This window comes from Mauremys reevesii, unplaced genomic scaffold (assembly GCF_016161935.1).
Source record: "Mauremys reevesii isolate NIE-2019 unplaced genomic scaffold, ASM1616193v1 Contig18, whole genome shotgun sequence".
NCBI lineage: Eukaryota > Metazoa > Chordata > Testudines > Geoemydidae > Mauremys > Mauremys reevesii.
In genome coordinates, this window is record NW_024100804.1 from 293,211 (window position 1) to 316,557 (window position 23,347).

Genomic DNA, 23,347 nt, shown 5'->3' on the forward strand with positions numbered 1-23,347 from the left:
TGTCAGCCAGACAGTGTTGCAGGAAATACATAACGGCTTCAGCAAAACCCCATTCAGCTCAATGAGGTGTTAATTCAGCCCAGCTGTGAATCTTCCAGAGCTCAGATCTGGGCTGTGCAAACGTTCACACAGTTAAGATCACAGCTGAAATTAAAGGTACAAAAGTTTCCACTGACTATTAAATTCCAGTTTAACTCAATGGCGTGAGGGAGTTTGGAAAGGTTAGTCTAGAGACACCTCCCACCCCTCTGACCAGTGACCCCAGGGACAGGACCTGAAGGTTGTGATTTGCATGCAATTAACTCGAGGAATGATGGTAAAAAGTGCCATTAACTCCTCTGCAAGGGTCAGGGATAAATAGTTCCAGCATCTCCTCAACCCCCCTGGTCACATCCAGGTCATTGGGGGCAAGCAATGGCACCCCTGCATTCAAAGCTCAGCGAGGCCGGGACCAGAAGGGACCACTGTGGTCACCCAGGCTAGCAGCGTCCAGGCCACAGGCCTGCCCCGAATTAACCCCGGTTTGCGCTAGAACAGCTTTTAGAAAAACCACCACGCTTGATGTAAAAATTGCCCCTGACGGAGAACCCATCGTGAGCCAGAGCCGCAGAAATAATGAGATCGGCTTAAAAATCATGCAAGCTAAAGAAAGTAATAACGGCTGGGTTCTTTCTACTCGCCTCCTATTCTTCTTTGTTTTCGTTGAGCTGTTCGGGATCATCGTGTCAAGATTTTCTCCACAACCGTTAGGGTTAACAACTTGCTTTTTAAAGATGAGCACCGAGGTTCTTACACAATCTCATGACCCCGGGAGCTGAGACGCCACTCACTGGCCGCAAGAGAGCTGGCCACACAGCCTCTGTTCCACGAGACAAGCTGCAAATGTTTGTATCCCACCTGAAGTTTGATGAATAGATATTAAGGCCAGAAGGGTTCCCTGTAGTCTGACCCCCTCTCCATCACAGGCAGAGAATCTCACCCAGCATCAAGCCCACGGCACTGGCTGAGCTCCAGCTCGTCCTTTAGAAATAGGGTGACCAGATGTCCCGATTTTGTAGGGACAGTCCCAATATTTGGGGCTTTTTCTTATATAGGCGCCTACCACCCCCCACACTCCGTCCCGATTTTTCATCCTTGCCGTCTGGGCACCCTATTTAGAGAAAGGTGTAATCTTGATGGTGATGGAGAATCCACCAGAGCCCAGGTTAGTTCCCCGCACTGTTTAAAGAAGTGCCCCTCACTTCTACTCTGAACGTATCTAGCTTCAACTCCCTTGGATTTCATTGTGCCAGGCCCACTGGGTGCCCTGACCAGCATTTGTAAAGGCAGGTTAGCTGGCAGGCAATTAGCTTCAGTTAATAAAGCCTCCAGTGCAGACCTGCCCAATGGAAGGTGCATTCTGTAACCTATTCAGCTGAAAGCCTCGGGAGTCTCTCGGAGCCCGGAAGAGTCATTCAAAACAGGCCATTCTACGAAGATAAATTAAATAGAGGCATGGTAACTGCATTGATGAGGCATAAAGGTCAGGGCTTTAAATGAATACATTTGGCAGAAGGATCCCAAAGTGGGTCATAGAATATCAGGGTTAGAAGGGACCTCAGGAGGTATCTAGTCCAACCCTGTGCTCAAAGCAGGACCAATTCCCACTCAGATTTTTGCCTCAGACCCCTAAATGGCCTCCTCAAGGAGGAAACTCACAACCCTGGGTTTACCAGGCCAGTACTCAAACCACTGAGCTATCCCTTCCCCTGGAGGAAATACTTCTAATGGGACTAGTTGAGCAGTGAAGGGGTTAATGTTCTTTGTATGTTCCCTAGATCTGAGCTGTAGGCTTAATTGCTAAAGACGTAATTATTGCGCTAGCTTTCTAAAGGGGAGTGAATGCAGCATTGCAACTCTCCCCATTTTATTGCAAGTCTTGTGATATGTGGTGGTTTTCTTAAAGCCCCAGCTCATAGAGTCATGGTATTGTGTAAGAATCTCAGCTTTCATTTAAAAAACAAACAAACAAGTTTCTAGCTCTCTTAGCTGTGGAGAAAAGCTTGAAAACACAAATCTAAAAGGCAAATAAAAGATCTCAAAATTGTTATTTTTAAAATGTCATGATTTTTAAACCAAACTGTGATGACGTGGGGCTGTTCTGGCTGTGCTCTGTGAAGGCTGAGTGGGGAGCGTTGACCTGGGAAAGTTGCAGGAGAGTTGAGACTGGCTGCCTTGGGGAAGGGAGGATACCTGAGCATGTAACCTGAGAACCCAGGAGGCGGGTTGGAGGCCAGGTGACACCTCTGCCCGGGAAAAATGGACAAAGGACACAAAGGCTGGGGGAGGAGCCGGGGGAGGCTGAGGGGGGGGGGGAGTTTTCAGTTTGGAGCTGTCTAGGAACTGGAGGGGAGCCCCAAAGGGGCTGTGGCCTCCCTGGGGGCCCCAGATGGACCTACCTAAAGGGGGTCCTGTTGTCTGTACCGGCAAGACCTGTTTTGGCCTGTGTTCCTGTCGTCTAAATAAACCTCTGTGATAAACTGGCTGGCTGAGAGTCACGTGTGACTGCGAAGTGGGGGGGCAGGACCCTGTGGCCCCCCCAGGACCCCGCCTGGGGGGACTCGCTGTGGGAAGCGCACGGAGGGGCAGAGGATGCTGAATGCTCCCAGGAGAGACCCAGGAGGTGAAGCCGTGGGAGCTTCTTGCCCTGCAGACAGGCTGCTCCGAGGGAGAGGAGGCTCCCCAGAGTCCTGCCTGGCTTGGTGGGGAGCAGTTCCAGAGCAGCGCCCGGGGACTCCGTGACACAAACTTATGGGGTATTTTTGCTGGGGGGAGGCACTGACTCATGACTTTTTGAATCCTGCTGCTTGGTGATGATGTGAATTTCATTTCCCATAATGAAGCTGGGATTAATTATTCATGCACTCTTAGGCCAGAGGGACCCACTGTGATCATTCTAGTCCAGACATGGGCAAACTACGGCCCGCGGGCCATATACGGCCCGTTGGGCTTTTTAATCCGGCCCGCCGAACTTGTCCAAGTTATATTATTAAATTAAATTTTATTATAATTAAACCTCCTTCATTTTACCTTTCCCTGTAATGCCCGCGTTTCCCCAACGGATGGCGCACTCCAAAGACATTGACCTTTGTTTGAGTGTGATGTGTTCGCTTTGCAGTTGGAGCCCTTCAGTAAAAATGAGCGGACCGAAGACAAGATGCAGAGTGTTTTTCTCATATTGTCGCCGAGCTACTGAGGCACATTTGTTTTCCCTTAGTATTAAAGGGTGTAAAGAAGGTTGCCCTTTTTACAGCCTGCTTCTTCCACTTTCACCCCTTGCAATGGAAATCGAGCCTTTCTGCTGTACTTAAGACACTCCATACCAGTGGAGGGAGCCAGGTCTTTGCCCTTTATCCTTAAATAATTTAATCTTGTGCATGAGTTCATTTTTGTTTCACCTTTCAGACTGCGATGTTTTATTTTACAATGTGAGACTAAAAGAAAGGCTGTGCCATCATAGGTTTGCCATTGATCCTCAAGATGTTGATAGCTCCATTTTCTTCCGTTTCTGAACAGCTTTTGTGAACTTTGCACACTCCAGTAGACATGTTTCCAGCCTCACGAAATCTGCTTTCTGCTTACTGCTTCACTGGATTTTAACGGAGAAAAAATGTTGACCAAGCTCCCAGCCCTGGGCGGCGGGGCTGTGAGCTTCTGGGGCAGTGCAGCTGCACAGCCTGGCCTGACCCGGTGCTCTATGCTGCATGGCGGCAGCGGTGGCGTGGCCTGTCTGTAGCGCCGCCAGCCACCGGTGCTCCAGGCAGTGTGGTAAGGGGGTGGGGTGGGGTGGGGTGGGGGGCTGGATACAGGGCAGGGGAGTTCAGGGGGGTGGTCAAGGGGTGTGGATGGTGGTCAAGGGCGAAACAGGGTTGAATGGGGGCAGAGGTCCTGGGGGGCAGTCAGGAAGGAGGGGGGGTTGGATGGGGCAGCAGGGGGCATTCAGGGGCAGGGGTTCTGCGGGCAGTCAGGACAGGTAGAAGGGGTGGTTGGAGTGGTCAGGAATGAAAGGAGGGGGATGGGGCAGGAGTCCTGGGAGGGGCCGTCATGAATGAGAGGTGGGGTTGGATGGGGTGGAGGGGTCCAGGGGCAGTCAGGGACAGGGAGCGGGGGTGTGGATGGGGCAGGGGCCCCAGGCGGGTTGGATGGGGCAGGAGTCTGGCGGGGGGGCAGATAGGAGGTGGGGGCCGAGTCACAACCCCCTCCCCTAACCGGCCCTCCATACAATTTACGAAACCCTATGCGGCCCTCAGGCCAAAAAGTGTGCCCGCCCCGGTTCTAGTCTGACCTCACAAACACACAGGCCGTAGGACTGCCCTGAATTCAATCCTGAGTGAATTAGAACCGGGGATTTTTGGCTCGAGGGCCACATCTGGGAATAGAAATTGTATGGCAGGCCATGAATGCTCACAAAATTGGGGTTGGAATGCAGGAGTGGGTGAGGGCTCTGGTTGGGGGTGCAGACTCTGGGGTGGGGGTGGGGATGCGGGGTTTGGGGTGCCAGAGGGTGCTCCGGGCTGGGATCGAGGGGGTTGGAGGGGGAGCAGGGCAGGGCTCGAGGGGTGGGGGGTTCAGGAGGGTGCTCCGGGGAGGGCGCGAGGGGTTTGGGGGGCGGGCGGGGGATCAGGGCTGGGATCGAGGGGTTTGGGGTTCAGGAGGGTGCTCCGGGCTGGGATCGAGGGGTTTGGAGGGGGATCAGGGCTGGGATCGAGGGGTTTGGGGTTCAGGAGGGTGCTCCGGGCTGGGATCGAGGGGTTTGGAGGGCAGGAGGGGGATCAGGGCTGGGGCAGGGGGTTGTGCTGCAGGGAGAGGTTCAGGGGTGCAGGCTCCGGGTGGCACTTACCTCCAGCGGCTCCCGGAAGCAGCGGCATGACCCTCTCTGGCTCCTATGTGGAGGCACAGCCAGGCGGCTCTGCGTGCTGCCCTGTCCACAGGCACTGCCCCTGGAGCTCCCATTGGTCGCGGTTCCCAGCCAACTGGTGCTGCGGGGGAGGTGCTTGGGGTGAGGGTAGCATGCAGAGCAGAGCCCCTTGGGTGCCCCTATGTGTAGGAGCCGGAGGGGGGCCATGCTGCTGCTTCCGGGAGCCGCGTGGAGCGGCCCCAACCCTGCTCCCCGGCTGGAGCACTGGAGTGGGGCAAGCCCCAGACCCCGGTCCCCAGCGAGATCTCGAGGGCCGGATTAAAACAGCTGGTGGGCTGGATCCAGCCCAGGAACATAGATTGCCCACCCCTGAATTAGAGCAAATCTTATAGAAAAACATTGCCAGTGACGGCGAATAGATCTAAGCATTGCTAGTGATGGCACCACTTGATTGAAATCAGTGCATCCCGAGAGAAATCATGTTCCCAGAGCACCTACAGGTTCTAACTGAAATCACAGAACTGCATATCGTTAATGAATCCTACAGTTAATATTTATAAATAAATAATATGCAGATATCAGCACAATAGAAATAAATCCATAGGAAGGGTGATATTTGCGCACCCCTGACCTAGGCAATGCATATAGACATCATGATCGGTATAAATAAAGCATTACCAATGGCTGTTTTACAGCACCTCGGTCTGTGCTTGGCACAGCACATACTTTCCTGAATCGGGGCCCGTGCTCGGTGCTGTACAATAAGTCAAAGCACTTAAGTACTTCACTTTAAGCATGTGCTTAAATCCCATTCACTCCAGAGGGATTTAAGTTAGTCCCATAAAGCTGAACGCATGCATAGGAGCTCTGCTGAATCTGGGCACAGATAAGCACATTCCCGGCCCTGGGTCGCTTACATCCAACGGGAGCTGGTACATATGCAGGGGCTGGAGAGCAAAGCAGAATTAGCTTTGTATTGTTATCATTTTGCTAATTTTTCTAGCTATGGAACTGTGGAATTCCTGCGCTGGATCAGATCAATGGGCCCATCTACCCCGGCATCCCGGCTCCGAGAGCGACCAGCACCAGCTACTCCAGAGATGGGGCAAAAGCCCTACACGGATGGGCTGCCCTGCCCTCAGGGGATGAGTCCCCACTCCTCAGCCATATCAGATTGGGTCTGAGAGTTTACATCCCCAATCAATTGATGTTTGATCCTATCTAGTGTCACTCTGGATTGTCTCACTGTCCATAAAAATCTCCCACCCTTTGGGGGATCCCGCTGAGCTCCTGGCCCCAGTGAGGTCTTGTGGTAATGAGTTCCACAGTCTAACTATAGGAGAGACAGTGTTCCCTAGTGGCTAGAGCACTGAACGGGGACTCAGGAAACCTGGCTTCTATACCTGGCTCTGCTGGGTGACGTTAGCCAGTCAGAGCCCCTCTCTGTGCCTCAGTTTCCCCCTCTGTATGAGGGGAATAATGATCCTGACTCCTTTGTACAATGCGTCGAGAGCTGCTGAGGAGACGAGCTAGCCGTTACTGTTCTCAAGTCCCCTCTTATTCGCCTCCTATTATTAATTATTCTCTCTCTGGCTGGGGTGCCAGCAGGCTGCAGTCCTGGCTCAGGGCTGTGCAGAGAGACAGACGGGGGGTGGGGGGGGGACAAGGACGCAGGGAGGCTCTGCGTTGGGGGCACCCCACTGGCCAGGCACCCACTGGCCCAGCCCGGACAGAGGTCTAACGAGCGCCTGTGGCTGGAAGTTGAAGCTGGAGAAATTCTGACTGGAAATAAGGTGCGAATTTCCATCCCAGTGGCACTAACGACTGGAACAAGATGCCCAGGCAGTTTGAAACCAGTTCCATTTAGTCTGGTTGGAAATTTGAATTGAAACTGAAACCTGAACAGTCACGTTCAGAGCTCAGAGGTGATAAAAGGCTCGTCCCTGAAAACACACAGCAGGTTTGACAGTAGGAATGACGCCTCGTCTCCTCACATCGCTGCGTTTGCACTGCCAGCAGCCGGCGCCCGGCGCGTTCCTTTCGGACACATTGGCCAACCTGGCCATGTCACATTCTGATTTATAACCAACAGTAAATCACCCTCAGCCCCAAGGCTGCTGCTTATTGGTGTCTTACCCTGTCTAGAGCGTGGGGCCGAGACTTAGCACCAAATGGCCTTCCTGGCGAAACCGTACGGTGCACCTTCACCCTCACGGCCTCGCCCTTCACGCCCTGGAAACTCCAACACCCTCTCCCTGCCGAGTTCAGCTCCTGGGGAAAACACTGGCACCGCCGACCACGTCTGCAGACCCTGGCTCTGCGCGGCCCTGGGTTTTGTTTTGGTGTGTGGACATCCCAAAGAGATCAGCTCTGGTTCAGCCAGGGGTGAATCCGGAGCAGGGCCCTGGCCTGTCTATACAGGAGTGAATCCGGAACAGGGGCTATCTGGGGTGAATCCGGAGCAGGGCTCTGGCCTGTGCTATACAGGGGTGAATCCAGAACAGGGGCTATCTGGGGTGAATCCGGAGCAGGGCCCTGGCCTGTCTATACAGGGGCAAATCCGGAACAGGGGCTATCTGGGGTGAATCCAGAGCAGGGCCCTGGCCTGTCTATACAGGGGTGAATCCAGAACAGGGACTATCTGGGGTGAATCCGGAGCAGGGCCCTGGCCTGTCTATACAGGGGTGAATCCAGAACAGGGGCTATCTGAGGTGAATCCAGAGCAGGGCCCTGGCCTGTCTATACAGGGGTGAATCCGAAGCAGGGGCTATCTGGGGTGAATCCAAAGCAGGGCCCTGGCCTGTCTATACAGGAGTGAATCCGGAACAGGGGCTATCTGGGGTGAATCCGGAGCAGGGCACTGACCTGTCTATACAGGGGTGAATCCGGAGCAGGGCCCTGGCCTGTCTATACAGGAGTGAATCCGGAACAGGGGCTATCTGAGGTGAATCTGGAGCAGGGCTCTGGCCTGTGCTGTACAGGGGTGAATCCGAAGCAGGGGCTATCTGAGGTGAATCCGGAGCAGGGCTCTAACTGTCTAGACAGGAGTCAGACCAGATGCTGGCAATGGTCCCTCCTGGTCTCCGACTCTCCCACGTGTCCCATCCCGGCCGCCCATCTGCGTTCCCCGGCCCTCCGCTGCGGGCGTCTCCCCGGTAACAGGTGACAAGCGGCGGCGGGGCCCAGCCATTGGCCAGGAGGCGGCGGGGCGCGCGCGGATTGGCCGGCAGCCGGCCGGGGATGCCCCGGGAGCCCGGGCCGGGCCGGGAGCAGAGGCAGCCCGGCGGGGATGGAGGCGCCCGGCTGCTGGGGGCTGCTGCTGGCCCTGGGGCTGCTGCGCGGGGCAGCGGCCACCGCCGCGACAGAGGGTAGGAGCTGCCCACGGGCGTTACTGGCGGGCGGGGCCATTGCACGGCTAGTGTGTGTGTGTGTGCACAAGGGGATGGTGTGCGTCACCGTGTGTGTGAATGCACGGGGATTGTGTGAGTGCGGCTGTGTGTGCACACGGGGGTTGTGTGTGCATGGTCGGGGGTTGTATGTGTGGTTGTGTGTGTGCACAAGGGGTTTGTGTGTGTGATTGTGTGTGCATGCTCGGGAATTGTATGTGTGGTTGTGTGTGTGCACAAGAGGATTGTATGTGTGGTTGTGTATGCATGCTCGGAGATTGTGTGAGTGCGGCTGTGTGTGTGCACACGGGGGTTGTGTGGGCATGGTCGGGGATTGTGTGTGTGGTTTACGAGGGGATTGTGTGCACATAAAGATTGTGTGTCTGTGGAGAAGGGGACTGTCTGTGTGTATGTACAGGGGGACTGTGTCTGAGAATGCTTGTGTGTGCACATGGGGACAGTGTGTGGGATTGTGTGTGTGCAGGTGCATGGATGTATCTCGGGGGAGTGTGTGTTTTTGCATGGGGGTGAAAGTGTGTCGGGGTTGTGTTAGTGTGTGTGGAATTGGGCATGCATGGAGATTGCGTGTAAATAGGGTGTGTTACACTCTGTGTGCGTGAGAGCGAGCACTTCCCAGGGGTTAGCCAGGCCCTGCCTGAGTGTGTGTGGGGAGGAAGCTATCCCTGCTCTGTCAGTGTGTGTCCGTGTCCGATGTTGTGTTCATGGGTATTGCTGGGTGCATGGGGTTGCAGGGTGTGTACCCATGTAAATGGGAGTGTGGTGTGGCAGTCAATTTTGTGTATGTGTGTGTGTGTGTGTGTGATTGTGCACACGGGAGTGCAGAGTGTGGAGGGGTTGGTTGTGTGTGATTGTGTAGGTGTGCAGTGTGGGGTCAGGGTTGGGAGGCTTGTGGTGTGTTTTGTCACTGTGCACATGCAGACTGTGTGTGTATATAGGGTATTTAATGCATGTGTGTGGCTGTGTGTACAGGGTGTGGAGTGTGGGTGTATGGGAAGAGTGTGCTTACACATGGGTTGTAATGTGTATTTGTGTGTGAGGGATAGCAGCATTGTGTGGTGGGGGCTGTGTGTGTACAGGGGCTGCAGTGTGAGGGTGAACGGACTGTGTGTGCAAAGGAATGTGTGTGTTTAGGGACTGTCGTGATTCTGTGTGTGTGTGACTGTGTGCTTGCATGTAAGTGAGGACTGTGTGTATAGGGTGGGTGTGCCTGTGTGCACGAGGAGTGTGTGCACAGAAAACGGGGCACTGTGTGCGCAGTGTGTGTGACAGTCTGTGTGCAGGGTGTGTGCGCGCCCAGCACGTGCGTGCCCGTTGTGACCCCGGTCGGTGTCTCTCTCCCGCAGCGCCCACGGCCCACGTCCTGTCCCGCGTGCTGTTCTGCCAGCCCGACCGCCCCTCGCTGGGCCTGGCCGACACCTTCGACGGGGACCAGCTGTTCTCGTTCGACTTCCCGGGGGCGCGCTGGGAGGCCCGGCTGCCCGACTTCCAGCCCTGGCTGAGTGCCCAGGAGAGCAAGGAGCAGATCCGCAACGACTCCAGTCTGTGCCGGCAACTGCTCTCGGTGATCACCAACATCACCACGGGCGTGCTGCCCGAGGCCAGAGGTACCCGGCGCCCGGTCTCCCCCAGCGCCCGTGTCCCCTCCCATGGCACCCCCGGCGATCCCTGATACTGCCCTGCCCCTGCCCGAGGCCAGAGGTACCCGGTGCCCAGTCTCCCCCACCGCCCGTGTCTTTCCCAGCGCCTGTGTCCCCTCCCACGGCACCCGCAGCGATCCCTGATACTGCCCCGCCCGAGGTACCCGGCGCCCGGTCTCCCCCAGCGCCCGTGTCCCCTCCCATGGCACCCCCGGCGATCCCTGATACTGCCCTGCCCGAGGCCAGAGGGACCCGGTGCCCGGTCACCTCCCCCGCCCGTGTCTTTCCCAGCACCTGTGTCCTCCCACGGCACCCACGGCGATCCCTGATACTGCCCTGCCCGAGGTACCCGGCGCCCGGTCTCCCCCTGCGCCCGTGTCCCCTCCCACGGCACCCCCAGCGATCCCTGATACTGCCCTGCCCCTGCCCGAGGCCAGAGGTACCCGGCCCCCAGCGCCCGCATCCCCCCCACGGCACCCCCAGCGATCCCTGTAACTGCCCCGCCCCGGCCCCAGGCCAGAGGTACCCCGTGCCCGGTCTCCTCAGTGTCTGTGTCCCCTCCCACGGCACCCGCAGCGATCACTGATACTGCCCTGCCCCTGCCCGAGGCCAGAGGTACCCAGCCCCCGGTGCCTGTGTCTCCCCCAGCATCCACAGCCCCTCCCCATGGCCCCCCCAGCCCCCAGGGATTACTGATACTGTCTCTGCCTGAGGCCAAGGTGCCCGGCCCCCAGTGCCTGTGTCTCCCCCAGTGCCCGTGGGCCTCCCACGACCCCCCAGCACCCAGCAATCCCTGATACTGCCCTGCCCCTGCCCGAGGCCAGAGGTACCTGGCGCCCGGTGCCCGTGTCTCCCCCAACACCTGCGTCCCCTCCCACGGCACCCACGGCGATCCCTGATACTGCCCTGCCCCTGCCCGAGGCCCCTGACCCCTGGTGCCCGTGTCTCCCCCAGCGCCTGAGGAGCACCCAGCAATCCCTGATACTGCCCTGCCCCTGCCCGAGGCCAAGGTGCCCACACCCCCTCCCCGTGGCACCCCAGTGTCTGTGCACCCAGGCCCTGCACCCCACAGCACCCCCTGCACAGGTGCCCAAGCCCCTTACGGTGGTGCCCCCTCCTGCCCACCTCCCCAGCAACCCCATCCCCTTCCCAGCCCCCAGCACCGCCCCCTCCTCCTCCCCACATACCCCCAGTGCTCCAGCCCCCACAGGCCCCCCCGTACCATCTCCCCACTCCCCGCAGGCACCCCCAAGGCCAACGTGTTCACAGCCCAGCCCCAGGAGCTGGGAAAACCCAACACCCTGATCTGCCAGGTGGGCAACCTCTTCCCGGCCTCGGTGACCGTGTCGTGGCAGCGGCTGGGGGAGCCGGTGAGCCAGGGCATCAACACCACACGGTACTACCCCACCGAGGACCTGGGCTTCCTGCTCTTCTCCTACCTGGAGTTCACCCCGCAGGAGGGCGACGTCTACACCTGCACCATCACGCGGCCCAGGGACCGCTTCTCCACCGTGGCCTATTGGGGTGAGAGACCCCCCGATCCTCCCTGCTGCACCCCGATCCGCCCCCTGCTGCACCCCATTCCTCCCCCATCCTTCTATCCCTCCCCCACGTCTCCCCACCTGCACCATCACGCGGCCCAGGGACCGCTTCTCCACCGTGGCCTACTGGGGTGAGAGACCCCCCTGATCCGCTCCCCGATCCTCCCTGCTGCACCCCGATCCGTCCCCTGCACCCCGATCCTCCCCCATCCTTCTATCCCTCCCCCACGTCTCCCCACCTGCACCATCACGCGGCCCAGGGACCGCGTCTCCCCCGTGGCCTACTGGGGTGAGGAGCCCCGATCCACTCCCGATCCACCTCCTGCTGCACCCCGATCCTCCCCCATCCTTCTATCCCTCCCCCACATCTCCCCACCTGCACCATCACGCGGCCCAGGGACCGCTTCTCCACCGGGGCCTACTGGGGTGAGGGACCCCCAGATCCACTCCCCGATCTGCCCCCTGCACCCCGATCCTCCCCCATCCTTCTATCCCTCCCCCACGTCTCCCCACCTGCACCATCACGCGGCCCAGGGACCGCTTCTCCACCGTGGCCTACTGGGGTGAGGGAGCCCCCGATCCACTCCCCGATCTGCCCCCTGCACCCCGATCCTCCCCCATCCTTCTATCCCTCCCCCACGTCTCCCCACCTGCACCATCACGTGGCCCAGGGACCGCTTCTCCACCGTGGCCTATTGGGGTGAGAGACCCCCCGATCCGCCCAGCTGCACCCCCCTCCGCCCCCAGCTGCACCCCTTTCCTCCCCCATCCTTCTATCCCTCCCCCACGTCTCCCCACCTGCACCATCACGCGGCCCAGGGACCGCTTCTCCACCGTGGCCTACGGGGGTGAGAGACCCCCCGATCCACTCCCCGGTCCTCCCTGCTGCACCCCGATCTGCCCGCTGCTGCACCCCGTTCTTCCCCCTGCACCCCGTTCCTCCCCCATCCTTCTATCCCTCCCCCACGTCTCCCCACCTGCACCATCACGCGGCCCAGGGACCGCTTCTCCACCGTGGCCTACTGGGGTGAGAGACCCCCCCGATCTGCTTCCCGATCCACCCCTGCACCCCGTTCCTCCCTGCTGCACCCCGATCCTCCCCCCTCCGTCGATCCCTCCCCTGCACGTCTCCCCACCTGCACCATCACGCGGCCCAGGGACCGCTTCTCCACCGTGGCCTACTGGGGTGAGGGAGCCCCCGAACCACTCCCCGATCCGCCGCCTGCTGCACCCCGTTCCGCCCCGCTGACCCCGGTTCCCCCCCCTGCCTGGTTGCTCTCCCCACGTCTCCCCACCTGCACCATCACGCGGCCCAGGGACCGCTTCTCCACCGTGGCCTGGGGACTGCTTCTCCACCACGGCCCACTGGGGTAGGAGATTTCCCCCCTGCACTTAATTCAAGCCCCCCCAAACTCGATCCCCTCCATACCCAATCCCCCTCCTCCTGACCCTGCATCTCCCCAGCTCCCCCCGCTTCTGGGATCCCTCCCTGATTCCCCGCCCTTGGCCTGTGTGCCCCACCCCTCCCGCCTCCCCCGCTGCCGGGAGCCCCCCACCAATCTCACCCTGTACCCCCCTCCCCCCGCTGTTGTGTCTCCAGTGCCCCAGAACCCCGTCCCCTCGGAGCTGCTGGAGAACGCGCTGTGCGGCCTGGCCATCGCCCTGGGCATCTTCTTCATGGTCACCGGGATCGTCCTCCTCCTCAAATCCCGCAGGCCCAGCCCCACAGGTACGCCAGGGCGCTGCCCCAGCTGGGGATGGGGGGAGTCTAGTGGGTTAGAGCAGAGGGGTCTGGGGGCCAGGACTCCTGGGTTCTATCCCTGGCTTGGGGGTGCACCTGGTGGGTTAGAGCAGGGGGGGATGGGAGCCAGGACTCCTGGGTTCTATCCCTGGCTTGGGGGTGCATCTGGTGGGTTAGAGCAGGGGGGGATGGGAGCCAGGACTCCTGGGTTCCATCCCTGGCTTGGGGGTGCATCTAGTGGGTTAGAGCAGGGGGGGATGGGAGTCAGGACTCCTGGGTTCCATCCCTGGCTTGGGGGTGCACCTAGTGGGTTAGAGCAGGGGGGTGGGGGGGATGGGAGCCAGGACTCCTGGGTTCCATCCCTGGCTTGGGGGTGCATCTGGTGGGTTAGATGGGGGTGCTGGGAGCCAGGACTCCTGGGTTCTATCCCTGGCTCTGAGGGGAAGGGGGGCATCTGCTGGATTACAGAGGGAGGCTGGGCACCAGGACTCCTGGGTTCTATCTCTTCCATTGAATCTCCTTGTTCTGTGTTTTCACCCTCAGAGTGAACTCCGAGTGGCTGGAAACGCCCGAAGAACTGTGAGGAGACGCCCCGAACCCCTCCCCGTTCCAGCCCCCCAGCCCTTGGGAACTGTGGGAAAGGCAGTTCCTGGAACCAGCTGCAGTCAGCATGGTGCTGAGATCGGACACACTCACTACACACGGGCCACGTCCGTGGGAACCTGGTGCCTCTCCTCCGGGGGTGCCACGCTCTGCCCCCTCCTGCATTCCAGCCATGCAGCGTGCCTGGGGCAGACTCCCACTCCCGGTCTGTGCCAGGGGTCGCCCCACACCGGCGTATCGGTGCCTTATCCAGCCTCCTGCTAATAAAGGTCTATTTCCTGGAGCCGTCGCGCCTCTGCCCCTCTGTATCCCCACCTCTCCCCGCACCCCCATAGCCCTCCCCCCATGCCACCCCAACCCCTCCTGTCCTGCAGGGACCCCGCTGGGGCGGGGGGAGCTCACACGCTGCGGCCAGTTCAGCCCTCAGCGAAGGGGACAGTTACTGCCCGTGCCGGGGGCACCCGTCCCGCTAGGATCTCGGCTGAGACCCACCAAGTCCATGACACTGATCAGAACCTGTATCCCCGTTCCTCACCCCCTGAGCCAGCCAGGCCCTGGCCTGGGGCCGGATCAGAACCAGTGACCCCGAGAGGAGACAGGCCCCGTGTCCCATTCCTCACCCCCTGAGCCAGCCAGCCCCTGCCCTGGGGTCATATCGGAACCAGCGACCCCCAGAGGGGACAGGCCCCGTGTCCCATTCCTCACCCCCTGAGCCAGCCAGTCCCTGGCCTGGGGCCGTATCGGAACCAGCGACCCCCAGAGGGGACAGGCCCTGTGTCCCATTCCTCACCCCCTGAGCCAGCCAGCCCCTGCCCTGGGGCTGGATCAGAACCAGTGACCCCCAGAGGGGACAGGCCCCGTGTCCCATTCCTCCAGTGACCCCCAGAGGAGACAGGCCCCGTGTCCCATTCCTCGCCGCCTGAGCCAGCCAGTCCCTGCCCTGGGGCTGGATCAGCACCAGCGTCCCCTGGAAGGGACAGGCCCCGTGTCCCATTCCTCGCCGCCCATTCCCGAACCGGCCAGTTCCCTCCGTCTCCATCAGAGAGGAAGTGGAAGTGTCTCAGGCCGAGCCCGGCTGGTTTCAGGTCCCCATGCAGCCGGGAGCGGATCCGGGGGCAGCTGCAGCCCAGATGCCTGTGAAGTGCCAGGCTCACTTCCCCATGCGGGGGCTGGGGGTGGGGGGCGTTAGCTTTGCTGGGAACAGGGAACTCTTGGCACCGGGCCGAGGGGAAGCGGCTGGTGCAGGGTGAGGAAATGGGGGGGGGGTTTCTCACCCAGGGCCCCCCCGGGGCCCTGTACCAGGTTTCAGGGGTGCTCCAAGCAGGGCCGGCGTGAGGCTCTCAGTGGCCAGGGCAGAAAGCCGAAGCCCGGGCCCCCGAGTCCTGCAGCCGCAGCCGGCGCAGCTTAGCTCCGAGGGAGGCCCTGTGGGGTGGGGCCCCGGGAACTGCCCGGCTGGCTGCCCCCCAACACCGGCCCTGGCCCCCTAACGCCGGCCTGGGCCTTATACGCAGAACACCAGGGGCTGTGGCACAGCTGGGCCCTGGAGTATTTATAGTGCGGGGGGGGGGGCTCAGAAAGAGAAAGGCTGCGAACCCCTGAAATAGGGGAAGCTGGGCCCAGAATAGGGGAAGCAGCAGAACGGGGGATTCAGACACGCCGGGCCAGCCGCCCACGGGGAAGTGAAATCCCGGGTTGGGAGACGTGGGCCCATCCCCTGCTCTGGCCAGGGCAGCCGCCCCCAGCCGCCCCTCTGCCGGGATCCCCACCCCGATCCTCCCACCAGCTGCCCCTCTGCCGGGATCCTCCCAGCCCCGTCCCTCCCCCAGCTGCCCCTCTCCAGGATCCCCTTCCCAGTCCCCTTAGAGCCCCCGCTGGGATCCCCTCCCCGGCTGCCCTCTGCTGGAATCTGCCCCTCCCCACCCCGGCCCTCCCCAGCCGCCCCTCTGCCGGGATCCTCCCCAGCCCCGTCCCCTCCCCCAGCTGCCCCTCTCCAGGATCCCCTTCCCAGTCCCCTTAGAGCCCCCGCCGGGATCCCCTCCCCCGGCTGCCCCCTCTGCTGGAATCTGCCCCTCCCACCCCGGCCCTCCCCAGCCGCCCTCTGCCGGGATCCTCCCCAGCCCCTCCTCAGGGCCCCCCCTCTGCCGGGATCCGCACCCCCCATCACTCGTCCCTTTCCCCCACAGCAAACCCCCCCGCTGCACGCCTGGCCCCATGCCCCGTGGCTGCTCCGTGCCTCAGTTTCCCCACCTGTAACGGGGGCGTGGGGAGGGGTGTCACAGATCCCCTGATGCCGCGGGAGGTCCGGGGAGATAAACCCACCCCGGACCGCGGGCCGCCCCGAGGCTGGCCCGGCCCCCAGGCGCGGCGGGACATCTCCCGGTCGGGCTCCCGGCCCGGCCGCCTCCACCTAGCGACTGGTGATGCCGGCAGCGGAGCCGGCTGCCATTGGCCAGGGCCGGACCGGGGTGTGTGTGTTGGGGGGGTCAGGACAGCGGGACCTGCCTGCGGGGTTCGGAGCCGGGATCCAGAGAGACCCCCCCCAGACCCAGGGGTCCCAGGAGAGATCTCCTGCAACAGAGCCCAGGATCCCCACCAAGCCCCGGATTCAGTGGGATCACCCCAAAGCAGCAGGGATCCAGCAGCAGAGAAGTCCGACGCCAGGATCCAGAGAGATCTTCTCCCGGCGCCCCTGGGATCCAGTGATCTCCCCCCGCAGAGCCGGGAGAAGGGCGTGTGGGATCCCCAGAGATCCCAGGGTGCGCCCGCAGCAGAGCCAGGGAGCTGGAAACTTGCTTCAAGGAGCAGAGACCCGAGAGCCCCGCGCTGAGCCGGGGACCCCGACAGACCTGCCCTGGCCTGGGACCGAGGGGCCGCCATGACGCTGGTGCTGTGGCTGCTGTCCATGGCTCTGGGCCACCACGGAGCAGGTGAGGGCACCCGTCGGTGCCACAGGCCTGGGGGGAGCTTGGGGTCCCTGCCCCCTAGAATCCTCTCCGGGGATCCCCACGAGCATCCGACCACCTGTTCCCCAGAGCTGTGCCCCGGGATCAGGACCCTTGCTGGAGATGTCAGGATAGGGCTTAAACCCCATGTCTAACCTTAGGGGACAGTGCCTGTGTGTGGATGGGGGTCTAACCCCAGTCTGTACCCCTGGGGACTGTGTCTGTGTGTGGGGGGGTCTAACCCCCGTCTGTACTCCTAGGGGCTGTGTCTATGTGGGGGGAGTATAACCCCAGTCTATACCCCTGGGGACTGTCTGTCTGTCTGTCTGTGTGTGGATGGGGGTATAACCCCAGTCTGTACCCCTGGGGACTGTGTCTGTCTGTGTGTGGATGGGGGTCTAACCCCAGTCTGTACCCCTGGGGACTGTGTCTCTCTGTGTGTGGATGGGGGTATAACCCCAGTCTGTACCCCTGCGGGCTGTGCCTGTGTGTGTGTGTGTGGGGGGTCTAACCCCAGTCTGTACTCCTAGGGGCTGTGTCTATGTGGGGGGAGTATAACCCCAGTCTATACCCCTGGGGACTGTCTGTCTGTCTGTCTGTGTGTGGATGGGGGTATAACCCCAGTCTGTACCCCTGGGGACTGTGTCTGTCTGTGTGTGGATGGGGGTATAACCCTAGTCTGTACCCCTGGGGACTGTGTCTGTCTGTGTGTGGATGGGGGTATAACCCTAGTCTGTACCCCTGCGGGCTGTGCCTGTGTGTGTGGGGGGTCTAACCCCAGTCTGTACCCCTGGGGACTGTCTGTCTGTTTGTGGATGGGGGTCTAACCCCAGTCTGTACAACTAGGGGCAGTGTCTGTGTGTGGATGGGGGTATAACCCCAGTCTGTACCCCTGGGGACTGTGTCTGACTGTGTGTGGATGGGGGTATAACCCCAGTCTGTACCCCTAGGGGCTGTGTCTGTGTGTGGGGGGGTATAACCCCAGTCTGTACCCCTGGGGACTGTGTCGGTGTGTGGGGGGTTAACCCCAGTCTGTACCCCTAGGGGCTGTGTCTGTGTGTGGGGGGGTATAACCCCAGTCTGTACCCCTGGGGACTGTGTCGGTGTGTGGGGGGTATAACCCCAGTCTGTACCCCTGGGGGCAGTGTGTGTCTGTAGGGGGTGGTTAAGCCCTGTTGTTCCCAGTGCACACACCCCACAGTAGGGCACTACAGCCGCAGAGCAACCATCTGAATGGGGTTTAAACCCACCATCCCCTGGTCTACACCCCGGGGACACGGCCTAGTGTGGAACCGGTCCCCCTCTGTCCCCATCACCTCCCTGATCCCCATGACCCCAATGTCCTGCCCTCCCTGCCCCGTCCCTCCCCCACCCCACCCCCATTGGGCCGCCCAGTCCAGCCCCTGCCCCGAACCCGCTCCTGACGGCGCCGTCCCCGCAGGCGGGTTCCTGATGCACCTGGCCAGCGAGTGCCCCCTGGCAGCCGACGGCTCCGTGCTCCGGTTCGACTTCGCCTTCGTCTTCAACAAGAACCCGCTGGTGTGTTACAACGAGCAGGACCGGCTCTTCGAGGCCTGCGACATGGGCCTGCTCAGACGCATGGCCGTGGACATCGCCGCCGCCATGAACACGGACCCCGGCTTGCGCCAGCGCGTGGCAGGGGGGCGCCAGGCCTGCCAGAGCCAAAGCCAGCACCTCTGGAGCCGCACGGGGCAAAGGAGGAGTGAGTGGGGGAAGCAGGGCACTGAGCGGGGTGGGGATGGGGGCTGTGGGGCACTGAGCGGGGTGGGGGAGGGGCTGTGGGGCCCCTGGCGCCGAGCCGGGGTGGGGTGCGGGGCCCTGGTGCTGAGCCAGGTGGGGAAGGGGGCTGTGGGGCACTAAGCGGGGTGGGGAGGGGCTGTGGGGCCCATGGCACCGAGCCGGGGGGGGGGGGGGGCGGTGGGGCCCCGGGCGCTGAGCCGGGTGGGGAGGGCTGTGGGGCCCTGGCGCTGAGCCGGGTGGGGAGGGGGCTGGGGCCCCTGGCACAGAGCTGGGTTGGGGGGTGCGGGGGCCCTGGCACCGAGGCGGGGTGTGGGGGGCTGCGGGGCACCGAGCGGGGTGGGGGAGGGGCTGCGGGGCCCCTGGCACCGAGGTGGGGGATACTGGGCTGGGGGCCCGTGGGTCTGACCCCGGTGTGTGGTGGGGGCGGTGGGGGTACCAGGAGCTGGTCCATACAGTGACCCCACCCCAACAGCGCCCCCTAGTGTCCGCATCGTCTCCACGGCCCTGTCGAACCCCGCGGGATCCGTGCGCCTCACCTGCCACGTCTGGGGCTTCTACCCGGCGGAGGTGGGGGTCACCTGGCTGCGGAACGGGAGCCCCGTGGAGCCCAGCGAGGACGGCCTGAGCCCGGCGCTGGCCAACGGCGACTGGACCTACCAGACCCACGTCAGCCTGCTCACCACCCCAAGCCCGGGACACCTACACCTGCCACGTGCAGCACGTCAGCCTGGCAGAGCCCCACCCGGAGGAGTGGGGTGAGCCCGGGCGGGGCGGGGTACGGGCTTGGGGGGTGGGGCCGAGGGTGGGGGGAAGAGAGTGCTGGGTGGTTGGGGTGCGGGGGGGCAGCAGGAGAGGGGTGCAGGGCAGGGGAATGGGGTGCTGGGGGCAGTAGGAGTGGGGTGCAGGGCAGGGAATGGGGTGCTGGGGGCAGGGCATGGACTGGGGGAAGGGATTGGGCAGAGGTACAGGGTGGGGAGGATGTGCTGGGGAAGCAGGAGTGGGGTGCAGGGCAGGGGAATGGGGTGCTGGGGCAGTAGGAGAGGGGTGCAGGGCAGGGAATGGGGTGCTGGGGGCAGTAGGAGTGGGGTGCAGGGCAGGGAATGGGGTGCTGGGGGCAGTAGGAGTGGGGTGCAGGGCAGGGGAAGGGGGTGCTGGGGGCAGTAGGAGGGGGTGCAGGGCAGGGAATGGGGTGCTGGGGGCAGTAGGAGGGGGGTGCAGGGCAGGGGAATGGGGTGCTGGGGGCAGTAGGAGTGGGGTGCAGGGCAGGGGAATGGGGTGCTGGGGGCAGTAGGCGTGGGGTGCAGGGCAGGGGCATGGGGTGCTGGGGGCAGTAGGAGTGGGGTGCAGGGCAGGGAATGGGGTGCTGGGGGCAGGGCATGGAGAGGGGTGCAGGGCAGGGGAATGGGGTGCTGGGGGCAGTAGGAGTGGGGTGCAGGGCAGCAGAATGGGGCAGGGAGCGGGGAAAGAGACAGAGGGTGAAGGGGATCTGGGGGTTGGGGGATCTGGGAAGGACTCCGGCTGGGGGTGCAGGGGTGCTGTGGGGGGCTCCCCAGTCTACCCCCCATTAACCCCTCCCCCGCTGTCCCGCCCAGGGCCCGGCCTGTCCCCGGGGCTGACGGTGAAGGTCAGCGTGGCTGTCGTGGTGCTGATCCTGGGCCTCATCTTCCTGGGCACCGGCCTGGTGTTCTGGTGGAGGGCGCCCGCCCCGGGTAAGGAGTGGGGGGCTGGGGCCATGTGTCCCCCTCGCCTGGGGTCCTGAGCCCCCAACCCAATTCCCAACGGGGGGGGGGGGTCCCTGGGGTCCCTGCAAGAGATGGGGACAACGTGAGTGAGGGGCACTTCCCGGGGGCTGGGGATTGATTGTGTGTGTGTGTGTGTGTGTGTGTGTGTGTGTGTCCCGCTGCCCCTGCTGTGGGTGTGTGTGGGTGTGTGTGGGTGTGTCCTGCTGCCGCCTGCTCTGTGTGTGTGTGTGTGTGTGTGTCCCGCTGCCCCCTGCTGGGGTGTGTGTGTGTGTCCCACTGCCCCCTGCTGGGTGTGTGTGTGTGTGTCCGTCCCGCTGCCCCCTGCTGGAGTGTGTGTGTGTGTGTGTGTCCCACTGCCCCCTGCTGGGTGTGTGTGTGTGTGTGTGTGTGTGTGTGTGTGTGTCCCGCTGCCCCCTGCTGGTGTGTGTGTGTGTCCCACTGCCCCCTGCTGGGTGTGTGTGTGTATGTGTGTGTGTGTCCTGCTGCCCCCTGCTGGGGTGTGTGTGTGTGTCCCACTGCCCCCTGCTGGGGTGTGTGTGTGTGTGTGTGTCCCTGCCGCCCCCTGCTGGGTGTGTGTGTGTGTGTGTGTGTGTGTGTGTGTCCCGCTGCCCCTTGCTGTGTGTGTGTGTGTGTGTGTGTCCTGCTGCCCCCTGCTGGGTGTGTGTGTGGGTGTGTGGGTGGGTGTCCTGCTGCCGCCTGCTCTGTGTGTGTGTGTGTGGGTGTGTGTGTGTCCCACTGCCCCCTGCTGGGTGTGTGTGTGTGTCCCACTGCCCCCTGCTGGGGTGTGTGTGTGTGTGTCCCACTGCCCCCTGCTGGTGAGTGTGTGTGTGTGTCCGTCCCGCTGCCCCCTGCTGGTGAGTGTGTGTGTGTGTGTATCCCGCTGCCCCCTGCTGGTGTGTGTGTGTGTGTCCCACTGCCCCCTGCTGGGTGTGTGTGTGTGTGTGTGTGTGTGTCCGTCCCGCTGCCCCCTGCTGGGGTGTGTGTGTGTGTCCCACTGCCCCCTGCTGGTGTGTGTGTGTGTGTGTGTGTGTGTCCCGCTGCCCCCTGCTGCTGAGTGTGTGTGTGTGTCCTGCTGCCCCCTGCTGGGGTGTGTGTGTGTGTGTGTGTGTGTGTGTGTGTCCGTCCCGCTGGCAGGGGAGGAGCATGTGCGGGAGGGGGCAGGATCACCTCAGACTAACTCTGTTTCCTTCCCCCTTCCAGGTTATTCTCCCCTCACAGGGCACAACTACGCTGGAGGTAACTATGCTGCCCCCGTCTCCGTCTGCCCCGCCGCCTGTCCCGGTTCATTCACACCTCTCTCGCTGTTTACCCTGCAGGCAGCACCTAACGCCCGTGGGCACCGAGACCCCTGGCTCCAGTCCCCCCGCCCCAGTGGAGGATCCCAGCTCGTCCTGTCTGTCGCCCCCTAGGTTAGCCACCCCTCCCCACGGAGTTGGGATCCGTGGGACCGAGACGGGACATGTCTCCGTACCAGCCAGGCACCGCAGCAAGGACGGCTCAGACCAGATCCCCCATAGAGCCTGTACGGACCAGCACCTCCTGCACCCCTCCCCCCACTGTGGCTGTATATACTGGGGCCTATACATGGCTATAGAGCCCTCCCCTTCCCAACTCCAAGCGCCTGAGGCAAGTAGGATAAAATAACAAGATAATGACCTGATTGCTGGCCTCAAGCCCCAGATTAGAGCCAGCTACCCTATATAGACCAGCAGGCCAATACAGAGATATAATGACCTGAATACAGATCCCCTACACACCCCCATCCTCAACTTCTCCCCAACTCAGCGCCCCAGAGCCCATACAGACCACACTTGTATACTGGGGCTATAGATGGAGATAGGGACCAGCCCCTGCCACCCCTCCAGACAGAGCCCCTGAGCCCACAAGGACTGTCCCCCATGCACCCCGCTGTGTATAGCAGGGCCCATAAAGGGCTACAGGAACCCCAGTAATAGACCCCATCCCCACAGACTTGGAGCCCTCTGCCCTGTACAGCTCAGCGGGGCAATACAGGAATATAATGACCTGATCAGACCCCTAGCCTCTCCCCAGCCCCACAGATCCCTCAGCACTGGGGGATGCACCCAATTCTCCACCCCCATGGTACAATTCCAGCCCCGGTACAATTCCACTTCCCCCACCAGGGGTCACCCTAGACCAGGGCTCCCTCCAGGGTCATCATAAGATTCCCCATCACTCACCCAGCCGCCCCTCAAGTGTGGCAGCCAGCCCCCCCCCCCTCCCAGGCAGGCACGGCACCCTCACCCCCCCGCCTGGCACTATTCCCACTGGGGTGGGGCGGGGGCAGGGCTCTAGGGAGCGGGTTCCCGATTCGGGTGCTGACCGCGTGCGGTGTGTACGGAGAGGGTGGCTGTTGTAATCTCCCCCTCCCCCCATTAAAGATCCTCTCTGGTGCAGCAGGGAATGCTCTGTGGATGGTGCCCATGGACTCAGCCAGGGGGGGAATGGGGGGGCATGGGATTTGGACAGAGGGATAGGAATGTAGCACTGGTTCCTCCCCCCACCCAGATATCGAACCCAGGAGTCCTGGCTCTCAGGCCCCCTCCCCTGCTCTAACCCACTAGCCCCCACTGCCCTCCCAGAACTGGGGTAGAAACCAATGTTCCCTCTAATTTTTGACAGGCAAATTTCTTCTGTGCAAATTTTTGTGCTTCTATGCACAGTGTTTTCCTGTGTGCGTGGGGTTTAGGATCTGTGTGCATGCGCACACACGCACAGCTTAGAGGGAACAGTGGATAGAACCCAGGAGTCCTGGCTCCCAGCTCCCCGCGCTCTAACCACCAGCCCCCACTCCCCTTCCAGAGCTGGGACAGAACCCAGGAGTCCTGGCTCCCAGCCTCCCACTCTAACCAGCCCCCACTGCCCTTCCAGAGCTGGGAGAGAACCCAGGAGTCCTGGCTCCCGGCCCCCCCTCGCTCTAACCCACCAGCCCCCACTCCCCTCCCAGAGCTGGGAGAGAACCCAGGAGTCCTGGCTCCCAGCCCCCCCTGCTCTAACCCACCAGCCCCACTCCTCCCAGAGCCGGGAGAGAACCCAGGAGTCCTGGCTCCCAGCC

The 23,347-nt window shown here is 62.0% G+C and overlaps 2 protein-coding genes across 2 annotated transcripts; both read left to right on the top strand.

Annotated features, from left to right (window-relative positions):
* The first annotated feature begins 8,147 nt into the window (after positions 1-8,147).
* On the top strand, positions 8,148-14,102 carry LOC120393316 (class II histocompatibility antigen, M alpha chain-like). The gene is made up of 5 exons (XM_039517853.1): positions 8,148-8,265; positions 9,648-9,908; positions 11,184-11,465; positions 13,083-13,211; positions 13,767-14,102. The coding sequence occupies exons 1-5, from the start codon at positions 8,187-8,189 to the stop codon at positions 13,769-13,771; spliced, it is 756 nt and encodes a 251-aa protein (XP_039373787.1). The 5' UTR covers positions 8,148-8,186; the 3' UTR covers positions 13,772-14,102.
* A 2,242-nt stretch (positions 14,103-16,344) lies between these two features.
* Positions 16,345-22,688, top strand: LOC120393312 (HLA class II histocompatibility antigen, DM beta chain-like). The gene is given in 7 exon segments (XM_039517846.1): positions 16,345-16,753; positions 18,210-18,491; positions 19,002-19,218; positions 19,220-19,284; positions 20,122-20,238; positions 21,472-21,507; positions 21,588-22,688. Coding segments are annotated over 7 exon segments (780 nt in total). The 5' UTR covers positions 16,345-16,701; the 3' UTR covers positions 21,599-22,688.
* The last annotated feature ends 659 nt before the right edge of the window (positions 22,689-23,347 follow it).

Excerpts from the sequence above, each read along its gene's own strand:
- LOC120393316 (XM_039517853.1), top strand. The coding sequence starts at position 8,187 with ATGGAGGCGCCCGGCTGCTGGGGGCTGCTGCTGGCCCTGGGGCTGCTG. Across the intron at positions 8,266-9,647 it reads GGCCACCGCCGCGACAGAGG|CGCCCACGGCCCACGTCCTG; the intron begins GTAGGAGCTGCC and ends TCTCTCCCGCAG. Across the intron at positions 9,909-11,183 it reads CGTGCTGCCCGAGGCCAGAG|GCACCCCCAAGGCCAACGTG; the intron begins GTACCCGGCGCC and ends CACTCCCCGCAG.